At 38.0% G+C, this 22,940-nt stretch overlaps 1 protein-coding gene across 1 annotated transcript in view; it reads left to right on the top strand.

The window, feature by feature from the left end:
- The window catches only part of LOC104489797 (semaphorin-3A-like), a gene marked incomplete at its 3' end in the record, with an annotated part of 109,394 nt that overhangs the window by 49,865 nt on the left and 36,589 nt on the right, over window positions 1-22,940 (top strand). Inside the window, exons 3-4 of the mRNA XM_010132000.1 lie at window positions 2,177-2,239; window positions 18,885-19,004. Of these exons, the coding sequence (XP_010130302.1) occupies window positions 2,177-2,239; window positions 18,885-19,004 (183 nt within the window). The remainder of the gene's footprint in view (window positions 1-2,176; window positions 2,240-18,884; window positions 19,005-22,940) is intronic.

Raw genomic sequence — 22,940 nt, 5'->3', positions numbered from 1 at the left:
ATTAAAAGCTGACAAACAGTTCAGTGATGTTCTTTTGTTGGAGTCTAAATAAATAATTGCATTTTTCGTTTATTGAATAAATGCTAAGAAAGTAAACAATAGGATGGAGATTTGATTTGTTATTTTAAGTATTTTGATGGTACATTTTAAAATCCAGAGAGTACCCTTTTATGGGAGATATATTGTTTCAATACCCAGGGATTTTTTTCTTGGTGTTCCTGACCTTTTGCCCGTTTGACTATTAGCTTCCTAAGATGATAGCAATAAATACCTTGTGTTTTCTGTTCAGAGGGAAGACAGGCTATTCATTTGTATTCTCTAAGGAAAAGGGATAAAAGGAAAACTGGGTATTTTCTTTTCTATTCTCTTTAGAGCAGCTATAAAGGAAACTAGCTATTTATTTGAATTCTCTGTGGAATTGATAGCTTAATGCACAAAACACCTGGAATAATTAAAGAAAAGGAGGTGTTTCCATTGCAGACAAGAGCTCTGGAGAACAGGAGGAATTGTATCTCAGATACTTACATATGCAGATACCCCTAGAACACTATTTGAAATTATATACAAATATTATTATATGAAATAAAGAAGTGCTGTTGGTAACGTCAAAATGAATGTTGGCAACAGACTTAAAAACCAGAATTATCATTTAGAGTTTAGAGTTAAGAATAGACAAAAGGCTTAAAGAATTTGGGGTTCTGCTTATTAAATACAAGAGGGTCACAGAGTAAACTTAAATCAAAATTACAATGCATCCAGTGCTGCACCTGAGCTCAAACCTCACCAGTTGTTGCTTCCACCATGTGAAAAAGAACTAAGTTTTCTGTCCAAATGCTGATGGCAATACATGACTCCAAAGGAACACAGCTCAAAAAGTCAAACTCTCAGGTTTATAAACAGTTCAATTTTAAATCAAATTAGAGGAAAATACTGTGCCATAAGAATAAGGCAAAGGGACATCTAGCCATTCATTCTATGGATTAGAATACTGGCTTTAATAACATACAAATCTTTGCCCAAAACTTGGACTGAACTGGAACTGGTCCTTTTGGGAGATCTCCGAAATTTGGTTAATGTTTTTCAACCTAGTAAATTTAAATTTTCATACCTCTGCACATTTTGAGCTGAGAATAGAAACAGGAAGTAGCAAGAATCCTTTGAGAGAGAATGTGCTCATAAAATTTTCAGTCTTCTTTTATAGACTTAAGATGTTCAATTGCTTCTTGGATTTGATTAAGTTTTACGAAAATTTTGAATATAAAAATGTGGCTGCAAACTGCATTTTATGTGTCATATATAACATCTCCTTCAACCTCTTCTGTCAATCTTATTTGTTCTTTTTTCTTTTCTTTTTGAATACTTTGCCTTTTACTGTCTTTTAACAAACTGTATTGAACACCAAGGCTGTAATCCAGACTTATGGCCATTCATATTGCATTATCTGAGGCTCCCAAATGAATAGCTTGGCATTTTATGGGAAGATCATGTTTTATTCTATATGTAATTTCTAAAAGCTTTTTTAAAAAAAAAAAAACAGCAAACCATGAATAATTGACTGTGAGGGTCTCTGGATTTTCTCCGTATGAGGTGAGATCCATTTTCTGCTAAGCAAATACTACAGAAAACCTAGGTTTAGGTTTGCTTGTGTTAGAGTAGCTGTATAAAAACGGCATAAGCATTTCTATTTTGATGGTGTGCCACTTTTCAAACATGTTTTTTTAAAATTATTTGATTAACTAAACCTAGTAAAAGACTGAAGAAGCAACACCTCCTTTCTGCTGCTCTAACTCTAATGTGAGATCGGATTTCATATAGAACCGATTTATTATTGGTTGGTATCTGCAATTTTTTGCTCTCAGTCTCCATTCCATTCTATCAGATTTAAAACAGTAAAAGATCACTCTCTTAATGGAGACTCTACCTTCTTATTGCTAGCCTTCAAAATTCACTGCTGAGATGCCCAATACAGATTGCATTTCGAGACGGTTTTTATTGTGATTCCCATTATCCCTGTGTTACTTCTATCATTTCATTTCTTTGTCGTCAAATTTTATGGAAGAAAAGGAAATAAGGAGAGAAGAGAAACTGCATAAACACACTCTGTAGCATTTGGTCTGCAATTTGTGATTACCGAAGCATGAAATAACACAACGTGATTTTTGTTCTGTGTCTTTAGATTGTTTGGCCTGTATCTCATTCCCGAAGGGATGAGTGCAAGTGGGCTGGAAAAGATATTCTGGTAAGTACAAATCTCTTCAGCTTTTTTTTTTTTTTTAATGTAAAACATTGTAAATATTTTATTATGTTTTATTGTGTTAATTCTCTCCTCTGTAAGGTCACACATCTGATCATAACATCAGTCTTGAGTTACCTCAGCCTTCCTATTCAAATAATGAAGTTTTGTCTTCAAAACAAAGGGTTTACATTTATAAATGGAAATCATGCAAATGAAATAGAATTTATCTACCAGGGAGAAAAAAAATCAACAAGAATAAGAAGAGAGACGAATCATTAGAATGAGACATATTAACCCTTGTATACTTGTCTCCTGGTCTCAACATACATAATATTTTGACCTAATTTTACTCTGCTCCTGGTCACAGGCCTACAGTGAGTTCCAAGAAGTGATTTCTCTTTGTAGCATCTCACTGAATTTGTTGGGTTTCCCTGAGCTCACGGAGTTCACAGCAAGATTGAAGTTGAAGTGGTTTTAACATTCTGCATCAGTTTTGGTACTTCAGGAAAGACACTGTTAACACCAGGCATAATTTTCTGTACATATTTCCCCATTCCTTTGTACACTTTATTGCCTGTATTTATTAGGTAAAAGAGACATAGCCAGTAGCCCCCAAATCATAATCATTCTACACTGATAATAACTGTCTTCTTTATAAGGACAATATGGGAAATGGGACGACAGGGCTGAAGGGAAAAAAAGATAAAAAATACATGCATGCAAGAAGCCAAACAAATACTTGCACAGCATGGCCAAATGGGAAATCATTGTGGTTGCCAAGGTATAACTGAGAGTGGAGCTTGGCCCTGTGTGTATATGCTATTAGCCTGATTTTCAGAGACGATGCTGTAAAATATTCATAATGCCAACCATATGCCTCTAGAGAGCTCCATTTGAATAATTTCCTAGGTCATAATAAAAATAGTTTAATCAGCCTTTACCTAGGCCATAGAGGATAGTTGTCTTCATAAAAAGCCATTTGGGAACAGTAGAGGTGGATTAGGTAAAAACTAAGAAATATGGGCTGAGCTATATATGTGAAGGGACAGCTAAGGTGCCAGATAATTGTGCTATTTCATTACATAGAAATAATACATTTAAATTCATCCATCTTCATGTTCACAAATAATTTTCAGGAGTACATTGCAAGGTGAGGATTAGAATATCTAATATTCAATTTTTTTTAAAAAATAAGTCTAGTGTTAGATTTGCTAGTCTGAGCAAATTAACTAACCTTGAACCTTGATCTTATACTAAGAAGTATGATACTGCATTGAGCACATTTTTTTATAGCCAGGTTGAAGCCTAGAAAAATAATAAGAGATTCCGCACTTAGAATGAAAGTATAATCATTTATTTTGTAATAACTATTTTTAGAAATTCACAATAGTGAGACAGAGTATGTTTTATACATTTCATGAGGCTAATTCCAGTCCATTTTTTGTAAATAGACACTATTATTCTGGAGGGAGCTGGGAACTTCAGGTCCCCATCCTCTAACTCTTTACCCTGTAACTATTTTCCTTGCCCTGATTCCAGTGATATTAGGGCAGCTACACCTGCTGATCACCACCAGGTGAAGCCAGTACCGCCCTCCAAAGCTGTGTGTGACGGGGTGCATCAGTAGCCTGCTCTGATCCTGTGCGGTGAAAGCAGCACTCCCTTGAGCTGGTGGAAAAGAGTAAGGCAGAAGAGGAGCACAGAGCTCAGGACACAGTGCAGCCCAAACCAGGGATAACAGTACGGCTAGAATCAGATATTCATAAACATTTTTCACATATATGGGTGGTTGGGGGGGGTTCTCTTTCTTTTTTTGTTTTTAATTTTTGGACTTCTCAACAAGTGTATGTGAGAAATAAAAAAAATAATAAAATGCATCGTGTGTAATCTGGGTTCAGTTTTGGCAGGCAACTAGAAAGATGGAACATATATCTTAACGTGTTCAGGTCATCATCTTTAAATAGTTACAGCTATCTATTCTTGCCATAAAACAGTGCATTACAAACAAAGTATTTAATGTAACTGCTTTAACTGTACAGATATAGATTATAGATAATTTAAGAAATTTATTATTCCTCCCTCCTTAAAGCCGTTGTCAGTACCTGGAGAGTGTGAAATGTAAAGGCCATAAAAATAACTCAACAGACTCTCATTAGAGGGAACAAGAGATATGGAGGACAAATAAAGTGGTGTATAAAACACGCTTGATTTAGTAATTGCTTTCAGCATGCACCACTACTAAGCAATTAGATACTCTTCATTCGTGATGGTTCAAAATTTCTACATCACAGTCTCTACTTCTATATTGAGGTCTTTTTAAAAAACTTTTTTTAATTATTGATCTCCAGGGGAAGTCAGTGCTGAAAACGCAAGTCCCCACTAATAGGCCAGGTGCACTGCAGCAGCTGCAGCGCGAGTGTAACCCCGGCTCAGCCCCGCTGCTAACCTCAGCTATGACCTCCAAGATTTCCTCTCATAATTATAAGAGGTAATTCACTGTCGTTTTCAGTCCTTCAGAGGGATTCCTCATGCTGACGCTGTCAGTCATGCCAATCTAGGCGCAGCAGGTTTGTAGCTCAGGACAGTCCACATGGGATTTGAGGAGAGCGGCCAGCTTGGGCAGTTCCCGCTCTCCTGAGGTCTCTTTGTTCCTTAAGCAGTCATTTTCATTTCTGTTTCTTAAAGGGCTTAATATATGTTAATTAGATGAGCTTTGCTCACTGTATAGATAGATAAACCTTTTAAAGTATGCTCTGGATCTCTTTTTTAATATGGGTAAGCTGAGTAGAGAGGCTGAAAGTCTCCCCCCTGGTTATGAAATAATTACTTAAAGCAGAACTTCTCTGACAGGAGTTAACTGCCACACTTTCCTTCAAAATACAGATTTTTTTCCCAATAAAATCAAAATTGCTGTCCCATGTAAGAACTTAGTACTACAATATATTACCATTTTCTCAGCACAAAGTATCACAAACACCAAAGTAACACTGTTCATGAAAAATTAAAGACTGCACATAACAAATAAGATATTTGCTTACGTAATGCAACTAAATGAGCAATTCCATGAGGATTTCTTGCCATTCTGGACTTCAGTCTCTCATTTGATCTATTCTGGTTGCTGTAAGTCCCGTGAATATTTCTCACAATTCCTGACCAGACCTTGGTAATGATCAAAGACAAAGTCTCTACAGAATACTTCTCAGCTTTTATAGTGAACTTACAGAACAGACATGCTGCTAGTCATATCCCTCACTAGTGGGCCTCAATATTTTGATTTTAAGATCTCACAGGCACCTGGGACCCAGCAGAAACACATGGCAACTTCTGCATTACATATGGGTTAAATAATAGGTAAGTGCAAAAAAAAAAAAAAAAAAAAAAAAAAAAAAAAAAAGGAAAAAAAGCTACAATTCCACTTTGACATTCCTGGGATGTCATAAACCAACAAAGCAAAGCTTGGGTGGTTTACAAAAGTTACCAGAAACATTAGTTAGTTTTGCAGGTAGGGGTAGCTTCTTGAATGGAAAGCTTATCTAGTCCATAAACTATTAATTTACTATTGTTTTAAAAGTTGTGGCTGCTCTTTAGTTGCCATGTCTCTGCATTAGATTTGGCTGAGGCACCACAGCAGCAGTTCACATTACACAACTAATCAGAGGAATCTCTATTAAAGGGCCAGGTAGATTTCTACGACCTGAAAGCTTTAAAGGTGTGTTTGTGAAGGGCGCCTTAGGATGTTATTTTCAAGCGTGTTTTGGCTATCATCTCATTTATTTAGGTACTCTTAAAGATCCCAGCTCAAATGAAATTGTTGAAATGGTCCCTCTGGCCTTGACATGTACAAATCTTTAAAATTTCAATTGGTACTTTAACAAAGTCACACAGGACAAGCTACGTGATGATAGATAATTAAACACAATTTGCATGCTGTATGAAGTTGGCTTCTCTCTGAATATTTCTGTTAAGAAATAAATGTTGCTATACGAACAGATACAAAGAGTACCAAGTACTTTTACTTGATACCAGCAAGCTTCTATATGTACTCTGTCACATGAACAAACAGGTCCATACAGAGGGTTGTGCTTCCGTGTCATTTCCCCTACCAGCTGAGATATATCGGCACAATTGTGTGTGTTTTAGCACTGGCTGTATTATAACTAAAAGGACAGAGACATCTAACTGGGCTATTTAATTGCCATTAAATTTCACCTAGTTATTAACTCTTACCTGAATTTAACTGTGATTGACTTTTTTGTACTTGATATTTCCCTTGGTGGTAATTTGAAATCAATTTAGATCAAAAACCTATTCCCAGTTAAGAAAAAGCAAGACTCTTTACAATACACGTGATATAGCTACATTCTGTGCATGCTTCTTTGCATTTAATTGTGGCTGGCACTTATTTACTGAGTTAATGGTTCATGCAGATAGAATCTAATTTGTTATGATAATGCTTAGTTTAAACCAAAGAGTTTATAAGCCATATCAGTTTACTCCTCCTTTAAAGTTTTTCAGCTCCTCCCTAATTCATAGGAAGATAAGCAATTCCATAGGCCTATAGGTCCAACAGTGGCAAGTTACTTAGCAAGTGTCCCTCAGCCATATCTGGTGATACTTTGGAAAAACGAAGTTGGCAATAAATGAACACTATCCCTTTAACCCATTTTATTGCTGTTGTTGCCTTAGGGTAAATAGAAGAACACGAAGGCAGAAAATAAAAATAATTCTTTTCATCTGTTATTGTAAACAAAGATCTGAGGAGGGAATCTGAAAATCAAATATACAATGCTGGGAGGATCTAGAAAGCCTGCTTCTAAAGTCATCTGACAGACACAGTTTTCTCAACAAATTGCTTCTGGGCCTTTCAGTGTGCCAAAGAGAAGCTCATCTCTTCCTGACAGGATTCTTCCTTTGGAGGACATCTACAGCCAGATTTCCAGCTTTTCTATCACCAGCTTGCACTGCCATCCCTGTTTCCCTTCTGGCTCCCTTTCTCTAGCACAACACTGAAATCCTTTCACAGGGCATAAAGGCCCAGGATCCCCATAAAAATGGAAAGGAGTGTTCCCTGGGAGGAGGAACAAGTGGAGTGAGCAACAGACCTCCAGTGATGTTATGGATAGAGTTTACTCTCACTATTACCTACTACAAGGAGAAATGTGACAAATTTGCAAGATAGTGCCAGGGCATATCCCTTTCAACTCTATCAACTGTCCCAGTTAGTAGCTGGGTTTATTAGCCTGAGGGCTGCTCACTCCTTCATCTTGCCCGTGATCTTTAATGTGTGCATGATTTCCCACCAAAGCATTTCTTACCATTTGGGAAATGAGAGAGCGGGACATTTTGTAAGCAGTGTGCTGCTTTAGTATCGCTACTGGATAGAACTGCTTTGCATAGACCACAAGCTAAAGAGAAAGATGGGGCGGGGAGGGGGGTGGAATAAACCAAACCCACAACCCCTTCACTGAGAGGTGAACTGAGCTTGGTAAAAAACAAGTATAGTATACTGGAGTCTTTCAAAGTCCTGTGAAGATCTCCAAGACAATTTCCTCCCACCCAGGAAATTCTGGTTGTGCCAGCTCCAGTTCTTGGATGGAACCTCACAACAGACCCACCAGCATAAAACATGAAAGCATAAAGTGGCTCTTAGTTCAGACGTTGATCCTACAGCTTGTGTTCATTCAAGCATTTGAATGTATTTCTTTATAGAAACTGACAAATTGAGGCAAACAAGTTACTGTAAGGTAATAGCTTGAGTACTTACTTATATAGAGGAAGAATTAAGTTTACAGTTCAGATTTTCGTATTTTACCCACTTACATATCATGGGAAGTCGTTTAAGACTTTCAGTATGGGGAACAAATTGATATAGATAAGAAAAAAGCTAATTTTCCAATTTTGGTCTTATTTTTATTTTTCTGTTTATGCTGTGACTATAGAAATACGCTTCTGAAGGAAATTTAATATTCAGCAGATCTAATGCAATCTTGCAGAAATGTTTTCTGTGTTGTTTTTGAAATACAAAGTCACAGAATTAGCAAAGGAGAAGTAAAGGAGAAATGATGGAAAAAAGGTTCCCAAAATCACAGGGTTAAATTTTCTATCAATGGGTCATCATCAGGAGCCCTAGTCCGGCCTTGGCAAAGTCTGAGAATCACTTTTGTTTATAGCTGAGTTACCAGCTATTGCTGTTTCAAAATGATGTTGGGTAATTCCACGTTATGATTTATTGCATCTCAAGATGGATAGAGTAAATTTGTTCTTTATACATGTCTTTTCAGAGAAACGCAAGAACTGGATGGCTAGTAAAAATGATCAGGATGTTTAGTCCCCTGTTTCTTTCATGGTTTCAGTCTGAAGCTCATGAAGACAGAGAAAAGCCTTTCCTTTGGTGCGAGTCACATCTTTCTTTCTTTCTTACTTTTTTTTTTTTTTAATTCACATTCTTCCTATTTTATCAAACAGCCTTGTTGTTTGGGTTTTTTTTCTATTTGTTTTTGTTTAGTTTTGAGGATTTTCTGTTGCTTTAATAAAATAGAAGCTAGTTTAAACATTAGAGATAGGTCTGCTCTGAAAGATCACATATTACAATGCCTCTATACTCAAGATGTAGTCGCTATGTCTCTGTTAAATTAGTTCACAACTATTTTTTTTTCTGCAGTCATGTTACCTACACCAGAAATAGCTCTACTAAATTTCTCCCTGCTGCACACAAGTCTAAAATATTGTCTTTTTTCTTTTGTAATAAGTAAAAGCACTAAAGAGAAAGTTCTTAAAATAACCTAGGAAATAATATGTAATTATTTCCTCTGTTGAACTTAATGCTTTGTTCATTTTCCACATCTTCATTCAAGAGATCTTTGAAAAAAACTTTTCTGTGTAGAGAAAGTTTTGTATTCTGAAGATGGTGGAACAAGAAAAGAACAGTAAATAAAAGGAGAATCTGTATCTTTCTCTCTTTCTATTAGTTTTTGTGTTTGTTCTTTCTCCTTTTCTGCCTGGGTGATGTGAGCTGTGTTGGATCAATAATCTATTGATCTCTTTTCTGTTATGTAATTCCTTCCCAATTAACATCTTCCAAACCTTTAAGTTACTATACATGTATTGTGAACATTAAAAACACCACCAAAAAAAACCCCTTATAAAACCAACCTAACAAAAAAGTCTGAAAAAAAGCTCAGAAAACTCATTTCAACAATTTCATTTTGGTGCCAAATTTTTACTGAGTGAGAATTTTAAGATTCTGTCACTTAAGGTTTTCTGTTCAGCATCTCTCTGCAGTGTCAAAACAGTTTAATATCCACACATGAATTTCCAGATTCACACAGTGAGGCGCATATAACTTCATAGTCCAGCTCACAGAGTATGTCTATTTACAGGCACACATATTGCTAAGCAACTATCCCTTATAGGTGCAACAGTCTTTTGCTTCCTTTCAACACTTCATGGTTTTACATTCACTTTCGACACAGAATTTTTGAGCATATTTATCTTAGGTGGCTGTGAGCAGAAGTTATTACAGGATACACCTAAAATACACTGAATAAAGGCAGGCTGACTGGTACAGAGTCTGAGCGCTCTGTGTGCCTGTAACAGGCTTGACAACCTGATTAGCAGGTGTTGATCCTATTCGGAAAGGCAGGTAGAGCATAATCTGATTTCTTCAGGAGACAGGTGATTACCCCACCCAGATAGAAGAGATAGACGAGAGAGAGTCTTTAGATCTAGACTGTGGTTGCAACTTCATTTGCTGCTGGGCTTAGTGAGACTGCTTGAGCTGAAACCCAACAGTATAGTTATTTTCTTTGCTAATAAAGCCATGTGAAAAATACGGGACAGGTTTACTCTACAGAGCAAAACCAATTTTGTTTTAAAGTTGTGGTCAGGAAAGAATTGGCTTCTGCTTGACCTCAAGGCTTCCCATTGTTTTGAGCTACTCCTGAAATACTCTTCTGTTTGTTAAATGAATTCATTCTGTGCTATAGGAAGTGCATACTACTGAAAAACATACTAATTGAAGATAAACGTAGCTTGCTAACACTCATGGAAAGGTTTAATGTTCCACAATCATGCTGTGGCTGCAAAATCCTGAAAACCCACTTGTTTGCTGGACTCCATCCACAAAAGTCTTTGTTTTGCCTTGTTAACTACGCATTAACCAGATGTACAAAAAAATGAGTTGGTCATTAAATCAGGTATTTAGTGCTGCAGCCTTCTCTTGACATCTTTCTAGCTGTCCGCAGGTTCAGGACAATTATCTGCATCTGCTGAATGGAGATTTAAGGAATGGCGACAAGTCTTGTCACTTGAACACACTGAAGGAAGAAAAAAATCGGAGAAATTTTGCTTCCTAAGATCGCTAGTTTAGATGGTTAGTGCTAATAACAAAGATTTCAAGGCCCAGTGTGTTCAGGTTTGTAGTCAAGGGAGGCATCTTTAAAGCACGGCTTCTAGTGACTTCTAAAAGGCTTCTGGTTTAAGACTGACTGCAGAACAGACCCTAAGGACTGTCCCACCTGGCTTAGCTACCTCCATGCTTAACCTTAGTGGTAAAATCTGGGCCAGACGACCAAGTACCAGCAGTGACTACCAACTTCGCAAGTAAGCAAGTAGACAGACAGGGAGACAGGGTGTGTTTCACCCTCCCTAACACAAAGGAAGAACCAGAGGAGCTTTCTGTCTGCTGTGCAGGAGTGCTGACAGTACAGCTGTTGGCTAATATGGCATGCAGTTTTTGTGGCTTGAAAGAATTGGGATGTATCTGCATTTATTCAGTGGCTTTTTTTTTCATATTCTTTGTCAGCTTCTTTTTTCGTGTCTTGATGCATTAATGGTTTAAATTCATGCAGACCCTGCAACTTGAGTAAATTATACATTTTAAATATTCTCATGAACTCTTGTCATATCAAAAAATCAGACAGATAATAGGCATAACTTAATCGGAAAGATAACTGGAATTACAGTAAGCTGTACTAAGTAACCAAAATTGTCTCATCAGCTCTCATCAGCACCTTCAGTCTGAAATTTCTCAGGGGACATCTTGACAGCAAAGGAAAATCTAGATATGGAATTAATCATTCGTTTCTCTGCAAGGTTGGCAGTGGTCACTGCCTAAGAGTAGTGTCATTTCTGACATCTTCAGGAGGATCAAGTCCTCCAGATCATGATCCAATATAAGGGCCATCGAACCTGGAGGTTTGTCAGGTTTTTCAAAGCTCTGAGGTGGGAAGCCAAGTGCAATTAGAATTCAGTCCATAAAATAACATAGATTGATAAGAGACTAGGTATTTCAGTTACCCAGACATATTCTAGGTTTATATTGATTTGTGCGTGTAAATGTGTAATGCAATACATACTGTTTATAAGGCTTTGACTGATAGGGATGTAATCTCCAAGAAGTAAGTAAATAGAAATCCCTTTCTATAGCACGGACCCCAGTGCTTCAGCTGCTTACCTTACTCAGCACTGCAGACTAGCTCCTTTTCAGAGGGCAGGACTGTAAAGCGATTGATCCTGCTAATTGCAAGTTACAGTAGTTACAAAACAGGGATGGAAATGATGTTATTGACCCCAGCTGCAAGGGGTACGCAGTAATAAGTCATAGTATGCAGATGTTTTCATGCCATCTGGCCTCCCCCGCTCTAAAATCGTGCACCTGCCTATACAGGTTCAGCTGGAAGGTTATCTCATGGAGTATCTGTGCCAGGCGTAATTCCCCCACGCAGTAGAGCATGTACAAAGCTCCCAGTACTCAGGGATCTCCAGTATTGCCAATGCAGCACTTCGCTCGATAGCTTTGCAGCAGTGTTACCAACTATCTTGCTCCAATAAAATAAGATTTTAAAGGATCATTGCATTTTAACAGGACTGGACTAATTTGCTTTGTTCCCTGCCTGTTCTGGGCCTGTTTAAGCAGACTGTGTTCTTTGACCAATATTATTCTACTGTAATAGAAAGAGGGAAACTAATAATTTTTAAATAATGTTGCTGCATTTTATGAGAACTTGCAAACAAGCAGCAAGACCTGTGAAAGCACATGCCACGTAGAGCTCACCCTGAAGAGGACCTCCTTGCACATGCTTCCACACTGAAGTTTTTGCAGGATCTAGCTGAGAATTGATCATCTCTGTACATGGCAATGACACATATATTTATTGCACTAACACTCCAGAAATATTTCCTTGAAATTTTGCTGCTGCATGCTGAAAAAGATGCCTAGCCAATACAGACCGAACTGATCGCAGATGGCAGTAGCCCACTAGCACAAGAGAGAAGTTAAAAAGCTCACCGACTAAGTGTGATAAAATTGAATGGCAGCAGTAATAGCAGGGATTACTTACTCTCCATGGATATCCCTGACCTCATCACTTGAGAATTCAACTAAATGGACAGAAGAAGAAGAAAAAAAAGTAAACATATTAATTAAACTTATGCATGGGACTTTATGTGGAAATTGTCCATCCATTTTGGTTTGAAAGACAAAACATGTATTTATTTTGTTTGTCCAGCTGTTAGATGATAGCTTTAAATCCCCTTGTCCATCCAGTTTAGACAAAACCTTCTGATTTTTTAATCACTTGGTTATGTGGGAAGGCTGATATAAAGGAAGAATATGTTACAGGGTCTGATCCTTATCTGGATTAAATCAGCAAAAAACTGTTGAAACTAATGATACTGTAATGGATTTTTAGCCTTCTGCTTATTGCCCTGCATAATCTGGCTATTTGCATTTGCTGTAATATCTGAGAAGCAGTATGGACGTCAATGTTGGTTAAAAAAAATGAAACAGCTTGCTTAAAATAAGGAGAAAAATCTGGATATTAGTTGGTCACAGGGACTTACCCTTTAACTTCCACTTGAAAAGACGTCATTAAAAACTATTTGCTGCATCAGTAATCCAGATTGAAGGATGTAAATTCCAGGCTTCTGGAGGAGAGATAATTACTGGAAACTCATAAAATCCACCTAAATTCTGTTTAAATTTCGTATGTGGAGCAGATGTTTTGACAGATGGATGGACTTTATTTTTGTAACTGTCCGGGAAAAGTCTGCATAACAGCCTAATCAGTGTTACATATCTGTAGTGTTTGTTTTTCAGCCTTTTTGCATTTGGTTCCTATGCTCTTGGTTGCAGGCATTTTCTTTGCAATTTATTTTTTCAGCTAATCTCTCTCTGCATAAGCCATTCTATCAATTTGATATATAAATATTAGAAAACTCTTAAAAAACAAATGTGTGTGTTTGGTTAGTAAGTCAGACATATTGATCTTCATATAGTGGACGCCCTTCTGGAAAACTTAATTAACACTTTATCTTCTCTTCAAGACAGGCCCTCTGCCTGTACACATAGTGTATAATATTTGGAATTGAAATGCAGAGTTAAGATCTCTTTTCAGACACACTGGGAATTTTTTACTTTAATTCACACTCTGAACGTGACAGTCTAATAATTTCTTAACTTGTTCTGCAAATAGGAGTTTACTACAGCAGAATTTGCATTGAGGTTGGTGCTGTGGCTGCATTACCCTAGCATGATGCAAATGGTTTCAGCCTCTTTTGTTTCAATAAACTGGCAGCGTGAAGCTGAGGATCTGAACCCCATAAGCTCCTCAGTCAAGCTTACAGAAAGTGTGCAAATCTATAAAGTACCTGAAGTCAAAACCTTTTTCTCACTTAGGAGTGTCCAGTAAACTTCTGGGGCACTGTTCCCTCCAGGTGGCCAAATGAACCTTTAAATCCTGTAGCGTGGCTTCAGTTGGATGTCTCTGTGTCTTTAGAGACCAAACTAACCCCAGGAAAACCTGTAGAGTCTGTTTGTCCTCTGGTGAGGGATATGGTCCATCACTCGTTCAGCAGAGAAATGAACTGGATTGTGCCCCACTTTTGGGATGCGTCCTTCAGCCTCCATACATGGCAGAGCCAGAACATGGCATTAACCATTTATTTGGCCATGCTTTGGAGGATATTGGCAATCGTGCCATCGAAAGACTGTTTGCAGAACCAGATCCAGCAGTAAAAACAAATCCAAAAAAGTAGCTATCTAAAGAAGTTTTCTCTGTCAGGACAGAAAGACCTTACAGACTATGCTAAAAGGTCTCGGCAATCACGTACAGGATTAGCTACTTGGATTTTGAGATAGAGAAACTTTTGTACAAGACCAGAGGCGGAACCTACAGCTCTTGGGGAAACCTTATACCATTTATTGAAATATAAATGAAGATTAATACTCTCCAGGGGTAGGCAAGATAAATGAATGAGGGTTTTGAGGACTGCAGTAACTCCTACATTTTCTAATTTTCTCTTTGAATATCTACCTCAATCATTCTGTACCATATGCAATCACTTGTGCTTTCTGCTGTACCTATGTATATACAAATTCAAGCTTTAGGGCACACACCAGTGTTTAGCTTTATACAGACAAGAAAAGTTTCTTAATATTAAGTTGCCCATTGTAGTAAACAGTATTATTAGGTGGAAGAATTTATAATGATTCACTGTGGTGATTCCAGTGCTCTTCTTCCTGAAGATTTATTTTCATAACCCATCCAAGTACTATTTTCTTGCTTATGGAGAAATTCGTAAACCTTGCATTCATTTTAGTTCCTATTGTTAAGCTAAAAGTATTTTAAACTCCCACACTACCTCACCTATGAGAAAAACAACTGATTTCCACCTGGAAAATAATTTTTTTAAAGTCTAATTTTCTTCTTTTGGCTCTTTTACTTGATGAAGAATAATATTCAAAGGGTAGGGATATGTCCAGCATATGTCCCCTTTAAACAACATCCTTTTCCCGGGGAAAGTGAAATTGAATACAAAAGTACCGGGGGGCTGAACTCATGGTGTTTAAATTCCCTGACAATTTGTTCCTTACAGCTTCTGGCTCTGGGTTACTTCCTCTTCCTCTAGTGGATATTTTCTCCTGTCTGCTGTACGTTACTGAGATACTACATTTCTTTTGTTGTCTTTGTCTTCTTTCCAGTGCCTTACACTCTGAGATCATGTTGTGAAATGCCTTGATCTGCTGGCACAGACCTTCTCACTGACAATATAGTGCTGGCCTGGGGGTCTGGCAAGGGGAGATGCTGCTGCCAAGTGGGACAATCCCAGTTGGAGACACCCAAGTCATTCCAGGCCTCCAGCCAAGGGGGTCGGGGAGTCGCTTTGTAGTCAAGTTGACATAGCCACCAGTGTCGGGACCAGCAGAGCTGTCTGCCAGCTTTCACAACCGGCGACGTCTGAATGCCGTTGTAGGAGCCTTGCCATGAAGGCAGGAATGGGGAAACAGAGACTGAAAATGGGAGTCTGTTACCCAAGTCTCATGTAGTGGCAGACTCAAATTCCATCCGATACACACACACACACACACTCCCTGATCAGAATACCTTCTTTACCATACATGTGTGCTGAGCTTTATAGTCTGATAAAATTAAAACTGTTGAAGTTGGTGTGTTACAGACTTGTGGGAAGCTTTTTTGTCCTAGAGTCGCATGAACCAGGGAAACCTAATATTCACTGCCACAAAGCAAACTCTCGCTAAGTTCAGAATATGAAACACACAAGTACAAATTTTCATACACGGTACTGTACCTGTGCAGCTGTACTTGAGCGTAATTAAACAAAGGAGGGAATCTGATTGCTCCAGGATTGAAATCAATGCGCCTGTTGCTGTTGTTCCAGGGAGAATAGCACTGTCTCCCAGGCAGGGCAGAAACTTCACTTTGAACTTCCTGAGTTGACAAGGGCTTAAATCAGAACTGTAGCTTTACTTTGATGTCATCTATTGTGGTTTAATACCCCTTTTTATTCATTTTTTACAATCATGTAAAATATATAAAGAAACCTAATCTGTCAGAGAGGTGTATGAGAATTTACTGAATAGTCGTTAATGGTTCCTTTATGCAACTATAAAACACAAGGAAGCTGTAAGAGCAGTCTGAACTGGACTAGGAAATTTAAATGTTATACACATTTATTTGTCACAGTCAAGGGTTTATTGCTTTAGCTATTTACCTTCCCCATTGTTTAACTAGGCTGTGTATTTCTCAGACACTTCTGGTAAAAACTGTCTTGTACAAGGAGTTAAGGAGAACTTAAAAGCAGGGGTGAATAAGCCAAATCTGCTTTTGGAAAAATACAAATCCAGAGTAACTTGACTGGCACTAATGTAGTACGCTACTATCCTGAACACCTGAAGCTCAAAACATGGTTATGACAGAGTTAAATTCCATGCCCATACTAATCTGGAATAATTCAGTGAAGCTGATGATAGAATTTTTCTTAATTTCCATCTGTAGAAATCAAAGGCTGCCTCCAAACTAAGGAGGGTTTTCCATCTCATCTTTAAAGTATTAGTTATCTAATACTGTCTTGCTGTATTTTATAGATAAGCAGCTGAACAGTATTTAGCGAGGGCATATAGAGACACAAGTGGCGGATTGCCAGTTCGTACAGCTCCTCTGAGATCAGCCCAGGCTGGTTGGATTCACACTGCCTGGGGGTCTAGCCCATGTACTCACAGCAGTTTGCAAAGGTGTGTGCACACCGGCCTCTGACATTTCACATTCTTTGGGCAGTCTGTTTTTGAAGGCTTTACTAAAGCATAGTAGCAGACCACAAAAGTACTCTTTAAGTACCGATACATCAAACGAGATGAGGCAAAGCACAGTCCTAGTGAAACAGTGGTGTGATTAAATTTGGCCAGATACAACTGTAAGTGAGAAAATTCTGAATTCTTTGATAATGCACAAATCATTGGTCAGTTTTAAGTTACAAAGAGACAAAGTCAGATGTTCTGTCTGAAACACAAAATATCAGAATTTAAGATAGGATCTATTTCATGATCTTTTTTTAATCATGTTACATAAATTTGCAGTATTTGCCCATTTTTACTCTTGCAGGCATTTAATTATTGACTCACTTTCATGGTTTTTCCATATTTCTTTTATTAAAAAGAACAAAGGAAAAGAGCATTAAGAAAAATATTGAAACATACAATGTAATTTTGATGATTTATGTTATGTGTTTGCTTAGTACTCTACCACCGTGACAGTGGAAAGCAGTCTGTGGATACACACACATGTAATAAATGCATGCTCATGTTTATACATGTGTGGGAGGAAGAATACGTATGCACCAGAAATTGTGTGTGTTTTTATTAAGAAAGGTCAGAATGGAAGGAATTAAGAGAGACCCCTAGAACCATCCATCTCCATTTCTTTCAATTTCCTGTTGAATTACCTTAACTATCTCTCTTTTCTCTCCCATCTCAGTTGGAAAGATAACTTAAGTTATCAGCAGAAAGCCAAGACATAGTAAGATGCTGTTTGTTTTTCTCTGGGAGCTCTTTTTAACACATTGCCATTATCTGCTATGCAAATGAACAATAAAATTGGAATAACAATGTCATTTTAGCACAATCTTTTGTGTAAGCCTGGGAATCAGTATTTTATCTATGTAAGTCTGTTGCCCTTCCCTCAGGTGGCCTAAGGCATGCCTCAAATCGCACGTGCATTTTCCTGGCAAGGCCGTTATTTTGTGTTTGAGAGTATATGGCTTAATTAGCATGCAGGTAATGATGCCAGTCAATGAGATTTCTGTGGAGGTGGTAGCTCAGGCGGTGTTTCATGGGCCCTGGTCCACTTGGAGAGGTACAGCTGAGTGTTGTGCCAAAAAAGTCAGCAAATATGCATAGAAAAGTTTTCTTCATTTTTAACACAAACTTTACTGGAAATGGTTACTTTATTTCAATGTTCTTATTTTTCTCCTATTTGAAATCCATTGTTTCTAATTGTGTCATTAAACTGATTCACAGGCATTGAGATATTTCTTTTCATTGTTAGACCTGATTGAATTAAAAATAATAAATAAATGGGAAAATTTGACATCTTGACTATCAGGTTAGATATTTCAATTTAATAACATTCGGCATTAATGATGACATTTTTGTTAATAGATAACAGCTAATATTTGTACTAGGGACTGTTAATGTCGCTGTTAAGTTTTTAATTGCTGAGAACTAGAATTACTCATGATGGATGATTTACTTTGGTAGAAAATACAAACTCCAAAACTTGCATTCTAGAGGCTGTCAATAATTGAATTAAAGTTTAGCGTATGCATTCATCTTTGTACAACTGTCCTCTAAACAGACAATGGGGGTGAGGCAGCATTCATATTATTGTTTGAAATGTTATGTCAATGATTTGTTTTTCATCAACTCCTTCCATCTGGCCCATCTTTCTTCTAATTGTTGCTTAATTGAGTACAAGCAAACAGTTGGTCCATTTTTCTTCATTATTTCATTCTGACACATTTCTATAAATGGGTTTTGTCTTACAAACACAGCAATAGCATAAATTACAAAGATGAAGCATGTCTGGAACAAAAATTGGGACATTTTTGTGTAATCTTTTCTTCAGGGGTGGATGCTTTATTAAATGGCAACCAAAGATATTCAAATGAGAACCTGAATCAGGCTATTTATTAAATCCTTAGCAGTAAACAAGCTTATAAACAGCATGAAGTGATCACACTTTTAAAATCTGTTCATTCAGCCATACTTCTTTAACATAGATATGCTCCCATTAGTCATCATCACTGAATTAACTCTGTGGATACATTTTTTTTTCTTCCCTTTTCTTTGCAGAGAGAATGTGCTAATTTCATCAAGGTGCTTAAGGCTTACAACCAAACCCACTTGTATGCTTGTGGAACAGGGGCTTTTCATCCAGTCTGCACCTATATTGAAGTTGGAAGCCATCCTGAGGTAAACTATCTTCAAACAGTATTTTTCTTTTTCCTCTTTTTAATCTGTATTGGTGTTTAGCCATGATTTCTTCCTGCCAAAATGCACTGTCACTAGGTTCTGTGGCTCAGTGAGTGGACCTGGTAAGACCTGCTCCTGCATCAGGTGCTGACGTGCTGATTGATAAATCACAGCAGAATCTCTACTTTTCTTCCCTACATAGCATCTTTTCCCCCAGGGGCTTAAATAAATATGAGTAATCCCATTTTACCTGGAAGTTTAAAGTACTCTCTTTCATCGGGACAATTACCAGCTCTAAGAGGCGTGGCTCAGCCTGTGTGTTTGTTCTGGGGCCAGCTCTGTCCTTTAGTCTCCTACCAGTCAGTACAGTCTGACACTGTGGCAGCTTTCTCCCAACTGGCAATCAAAACAGTGTCACGCATTCATAAATCCCACTTCTCATATTTGTCCTAACACACTGACAGTTTTTCATGTGACCTAGGTTTTGTTTCTTTACTTTCTAGTGAAAAATAAATCACTTTTCCTCTCTCTGTTCCCCCATTTTTTTTTCAATCTGTAGCTTGCTGATTTTTGCTTAGTGTTGCAGTCGCTCTTGTACTGTTTTGTCAGTGATGATCATAACTGAACAGATAAGCATGGTCTTCCCTGGTGAAGAACAGTATCTCTCACAGAAAACATGACTATGACTATGCTGTTTTTTCTGATTTGACTAGAATGTCTCTGTGCTCCGTTTCAATACTTCTTCTCTCCAGAAAAAAAACCAATCTTTTATTTTCCTGTTAAGATGAGTATGTAACATGAATTAGACCTCTTTGTTTGCGGTCTGGCTTACCTGAGTATTGTTCAATGGACTGTTTCAGTTTAACCACCAGGCTCTTGATGTGTTGTCAGCAGTCACTAATTAATGGATATATTTTACTGGTAAATCCATAGTTCTGTTGCTTGTAGCTTCTGTGATCTTTGAAGAACAACTCTTTCACGTTACCTTACGCTTTTGCAATTCAGGTTTGCAGATTTCCCTGAAAATAAAGACATCATTGTTAAATGAATGAGGAGTCAGTTATTTAAAAATCAGAATTTCTTCTTGTAGAAAAATTAACAGAGCTTTTGAGTGTTGACTTTATAGTCTGGGAACCATTTTTAGCTATAAAAATGTCTTTTGATATTTGAAACACGAGTCTTTGAATCTTCTAAGCATAAGGGTTTGAAGGGATAAAGGAGCTGCAAAGTAGAAAGTTTTTTTTTTTTCATATTCTTTAATGCTTTATTCCAGAATGCATTCTTGGCAATTAGTGATTGTCTCTTGACCACACACAGTGTGTCATTGCTTACTGCATTAAACAGATTCTCCGCTTCCTGAGATCCATTTGGGAATTGGTAGACATATTAATTAACTCTAGTTCTGTAAGATGTGTGTCAATCAATTCTTGGCTATCTGCCAAGTGAATCTCTGCAGAGAGATAGCTGGTATGAGGTCATTTACTTCTACATTTGGCGGTTTTATGACTGTACCATAAAACTAACACACACTTTATCAAGGATTTATAGACAGGATGATCAGAGATGGGAGGCCAGATCCAACCTTGGTTTAACATTCTGGATTTTGAAAGTCTCAAGTCAATGATGCGTTTGGCCCTCCAGCTGAAAGAGGATGTTTGGTTTAGCTTCTTTTGAGCATTCCCTAGCTATAAACAAAATCTAAATTGTTGCTTTGTTGGTCATTCATGCACTAAGTTTGTTAGTTCCCCTCTGCCTAAATCATTCTCATGACCCTTGGTTTCATCTTTGCAAGCCAGGGAAATCAGGAGCATGTTTATGTGAACTGCCTCAGACATGGGTAGCTTTTGATTTCCTTTTCATACCCGAGCTATGAGTGAAATCACCTTCACCTGCCCTTTCAGTGGCACAAGTTTCTCTGTCCTCTGGACAGTTGTGCGGGAGGAGTCACTGCTTTTTCAGCCCAGGTCTGCCCATGTAGAAAGTGGGGCAAGCAGGAGGCAGCAGTACCCACCTCTTCTCAGGCTTGGATATACCTGACAGTCAGCCTGGGTTCTGTCCCTTGCAAAGGTGAAGATCAGACAAATAAGTGAATTTATTAGGTTTGCAATGAAAAATAATCTGGCCAGTCTGTCTTTCAGCTAAAGCCTGTTCCTTCCTTTCCCATACCACCTAGCAAGGAATTTCAAATGTGCATCTCCCCCAGAGCTGGGGAAGAGGAGGGTGCGTGATTGACAGCAGCTATTAGAGACACCACGAATGGGGGTGGGGGTGGGTGGGAGGGGAATACAGTATTAACCCCCACAACCCCACACACTGCATCTGTGAGAGACAGATGGTTTACGTTGTCATGTCAGACAGCAGCATTGGACGTGTCAAAGGGCCAGTGCTTCTGTATCGTGTATAGTTTATACCTCCCTAGTGTACTAGAAAAGGTAAAAAGTATAAGCAAAGGCAAGCAGCTGATTTTGAGTTAAAAAAATGCAACCTAAAACATTTCCTGAAGATTCATTTTCTGCCACACTTGTGGAAAATTAACTGACTTCACCATCTGCTTGTTTATTTTTCAAGCTCTTAGAGAGGTAAATGTGAACTGATTAGGGGAATAGTCAAGGAATGTACCTACTGTCTAATAAGATTGTTGTTTGTGTGAGCGCTGAATGTAACCCACCTGGCTGAGTCCAGTGGAGGAGAGGAAATTAATATGTGCCAAACTGAAGAGGATGGAGAAGTGAAACTTAGAGTGACAGGTGATAGAGGAGACACAGGAAACAATAGGAGCAGGCAGCAGGAAGCTAGAATATGGTATGATTTTTGTGACTGGGGAAAGGAAATAAACTACTTTGTGTGACAGTCATAAAGTAATGGGAATATGAATTGTAGTATCTGTTGAATATCTCTTTGATATGAAGCACCATATCACAGCCCCATTCCATACTTGAAGAAAACCATTTCTAGTGATGAAAGTAGGCAGGTCTAATTGAGTTTGATGAAGTACAGTATCAGAAATAATAAAAAAGTAAAAGGATATGAACAGCATGCTGTGCATCTGATTAAAAATGATCTGTGCAAATGTATACAACCTAATATGTTGTGAATTACATCGCAGTCTAAGGAGTAAAGCAGACTAATCTTCGCTTAAATCCATTCCAGATGTGTAAGTGAATAACTACAGTATTTGGAGAGAAGAATAAAGTTAATGTTTGAATAGACTGTAAGCACATAAGCCATCAGTAAGCAGGAAAGAACATATTTAGAGAGAACGCAGCATGGGTATACGCAGAAACTCTCTGAGGAGAGCCTAATTTGAAGTTTGACATCATTTATTGGAGAAGCTATATACTTGTACTTTCACTGGGGCAAGCAGGCTCATATGCAGATATCTGTATTGTACGTGCGCGAGTTTTGGTGAGATGACCTAACACAGACACCTACAGCAACTTCACGGATCCGGTGTTAGGCACCACGTGGGATTCTCTCCTTGTAACGCAATATAGTACAAGAAACCGATTATAAGACAAGGCAAGAAACTAATTAGTAAAGCTATGTTCTGCTCCCACTGACTTTTGAGGAAACAGGATTGGGCGTGAGGGAATGTTGTACTTAATGGTTGCAAAATTGCACGTCAGATCTGAGCTTGAAAGGAACAAATCCAACTGCAGAGAGACACAGAGATGCATTAAACCCTCTAGAAAATCACAACAGGATGCAGAATGCACCTGCCTGTGTATGCCTGAGCAGGGGGAAGGAGCCCTGCTCTCCTTCTCCAGGGCTCCCTTTGGGGTAGTTTGTATGACCCAGCAGGGAACAGTCCTGTTTAGGAATGAACAGGATTTTCCATTACTTAGCCCTTGCATAGAGGTGGAGGTATTGAGAATGCCCTATAGAACTTTTTTTTTTTTTTTTACACTCAGATAGACATTGCAAGAACTGTACAAA

This window comes from Buceros rhinoceros, unplaced genomic scaffold (assembly GCF_000710305.1).
Source record: "Buceros rhinoceros silvestris isolate BGI_N320 unplaced genomic scaffold, ASM71030v1 scaffold7292, whole genome shotgun sequence".
In the NCBI taxonomy this organism is placed as follows: Eukaryota; Metazoa; Chordata; class Aves; order Bucerotiformes; family Bucerotidae; genus Buceros; species Buceros rhinoceros.
The sequence above is the reverse complement of the archived record's forward strand: the minus strand, read 5'-3'. Positions and strand labels throughout refer to the sequence as shown.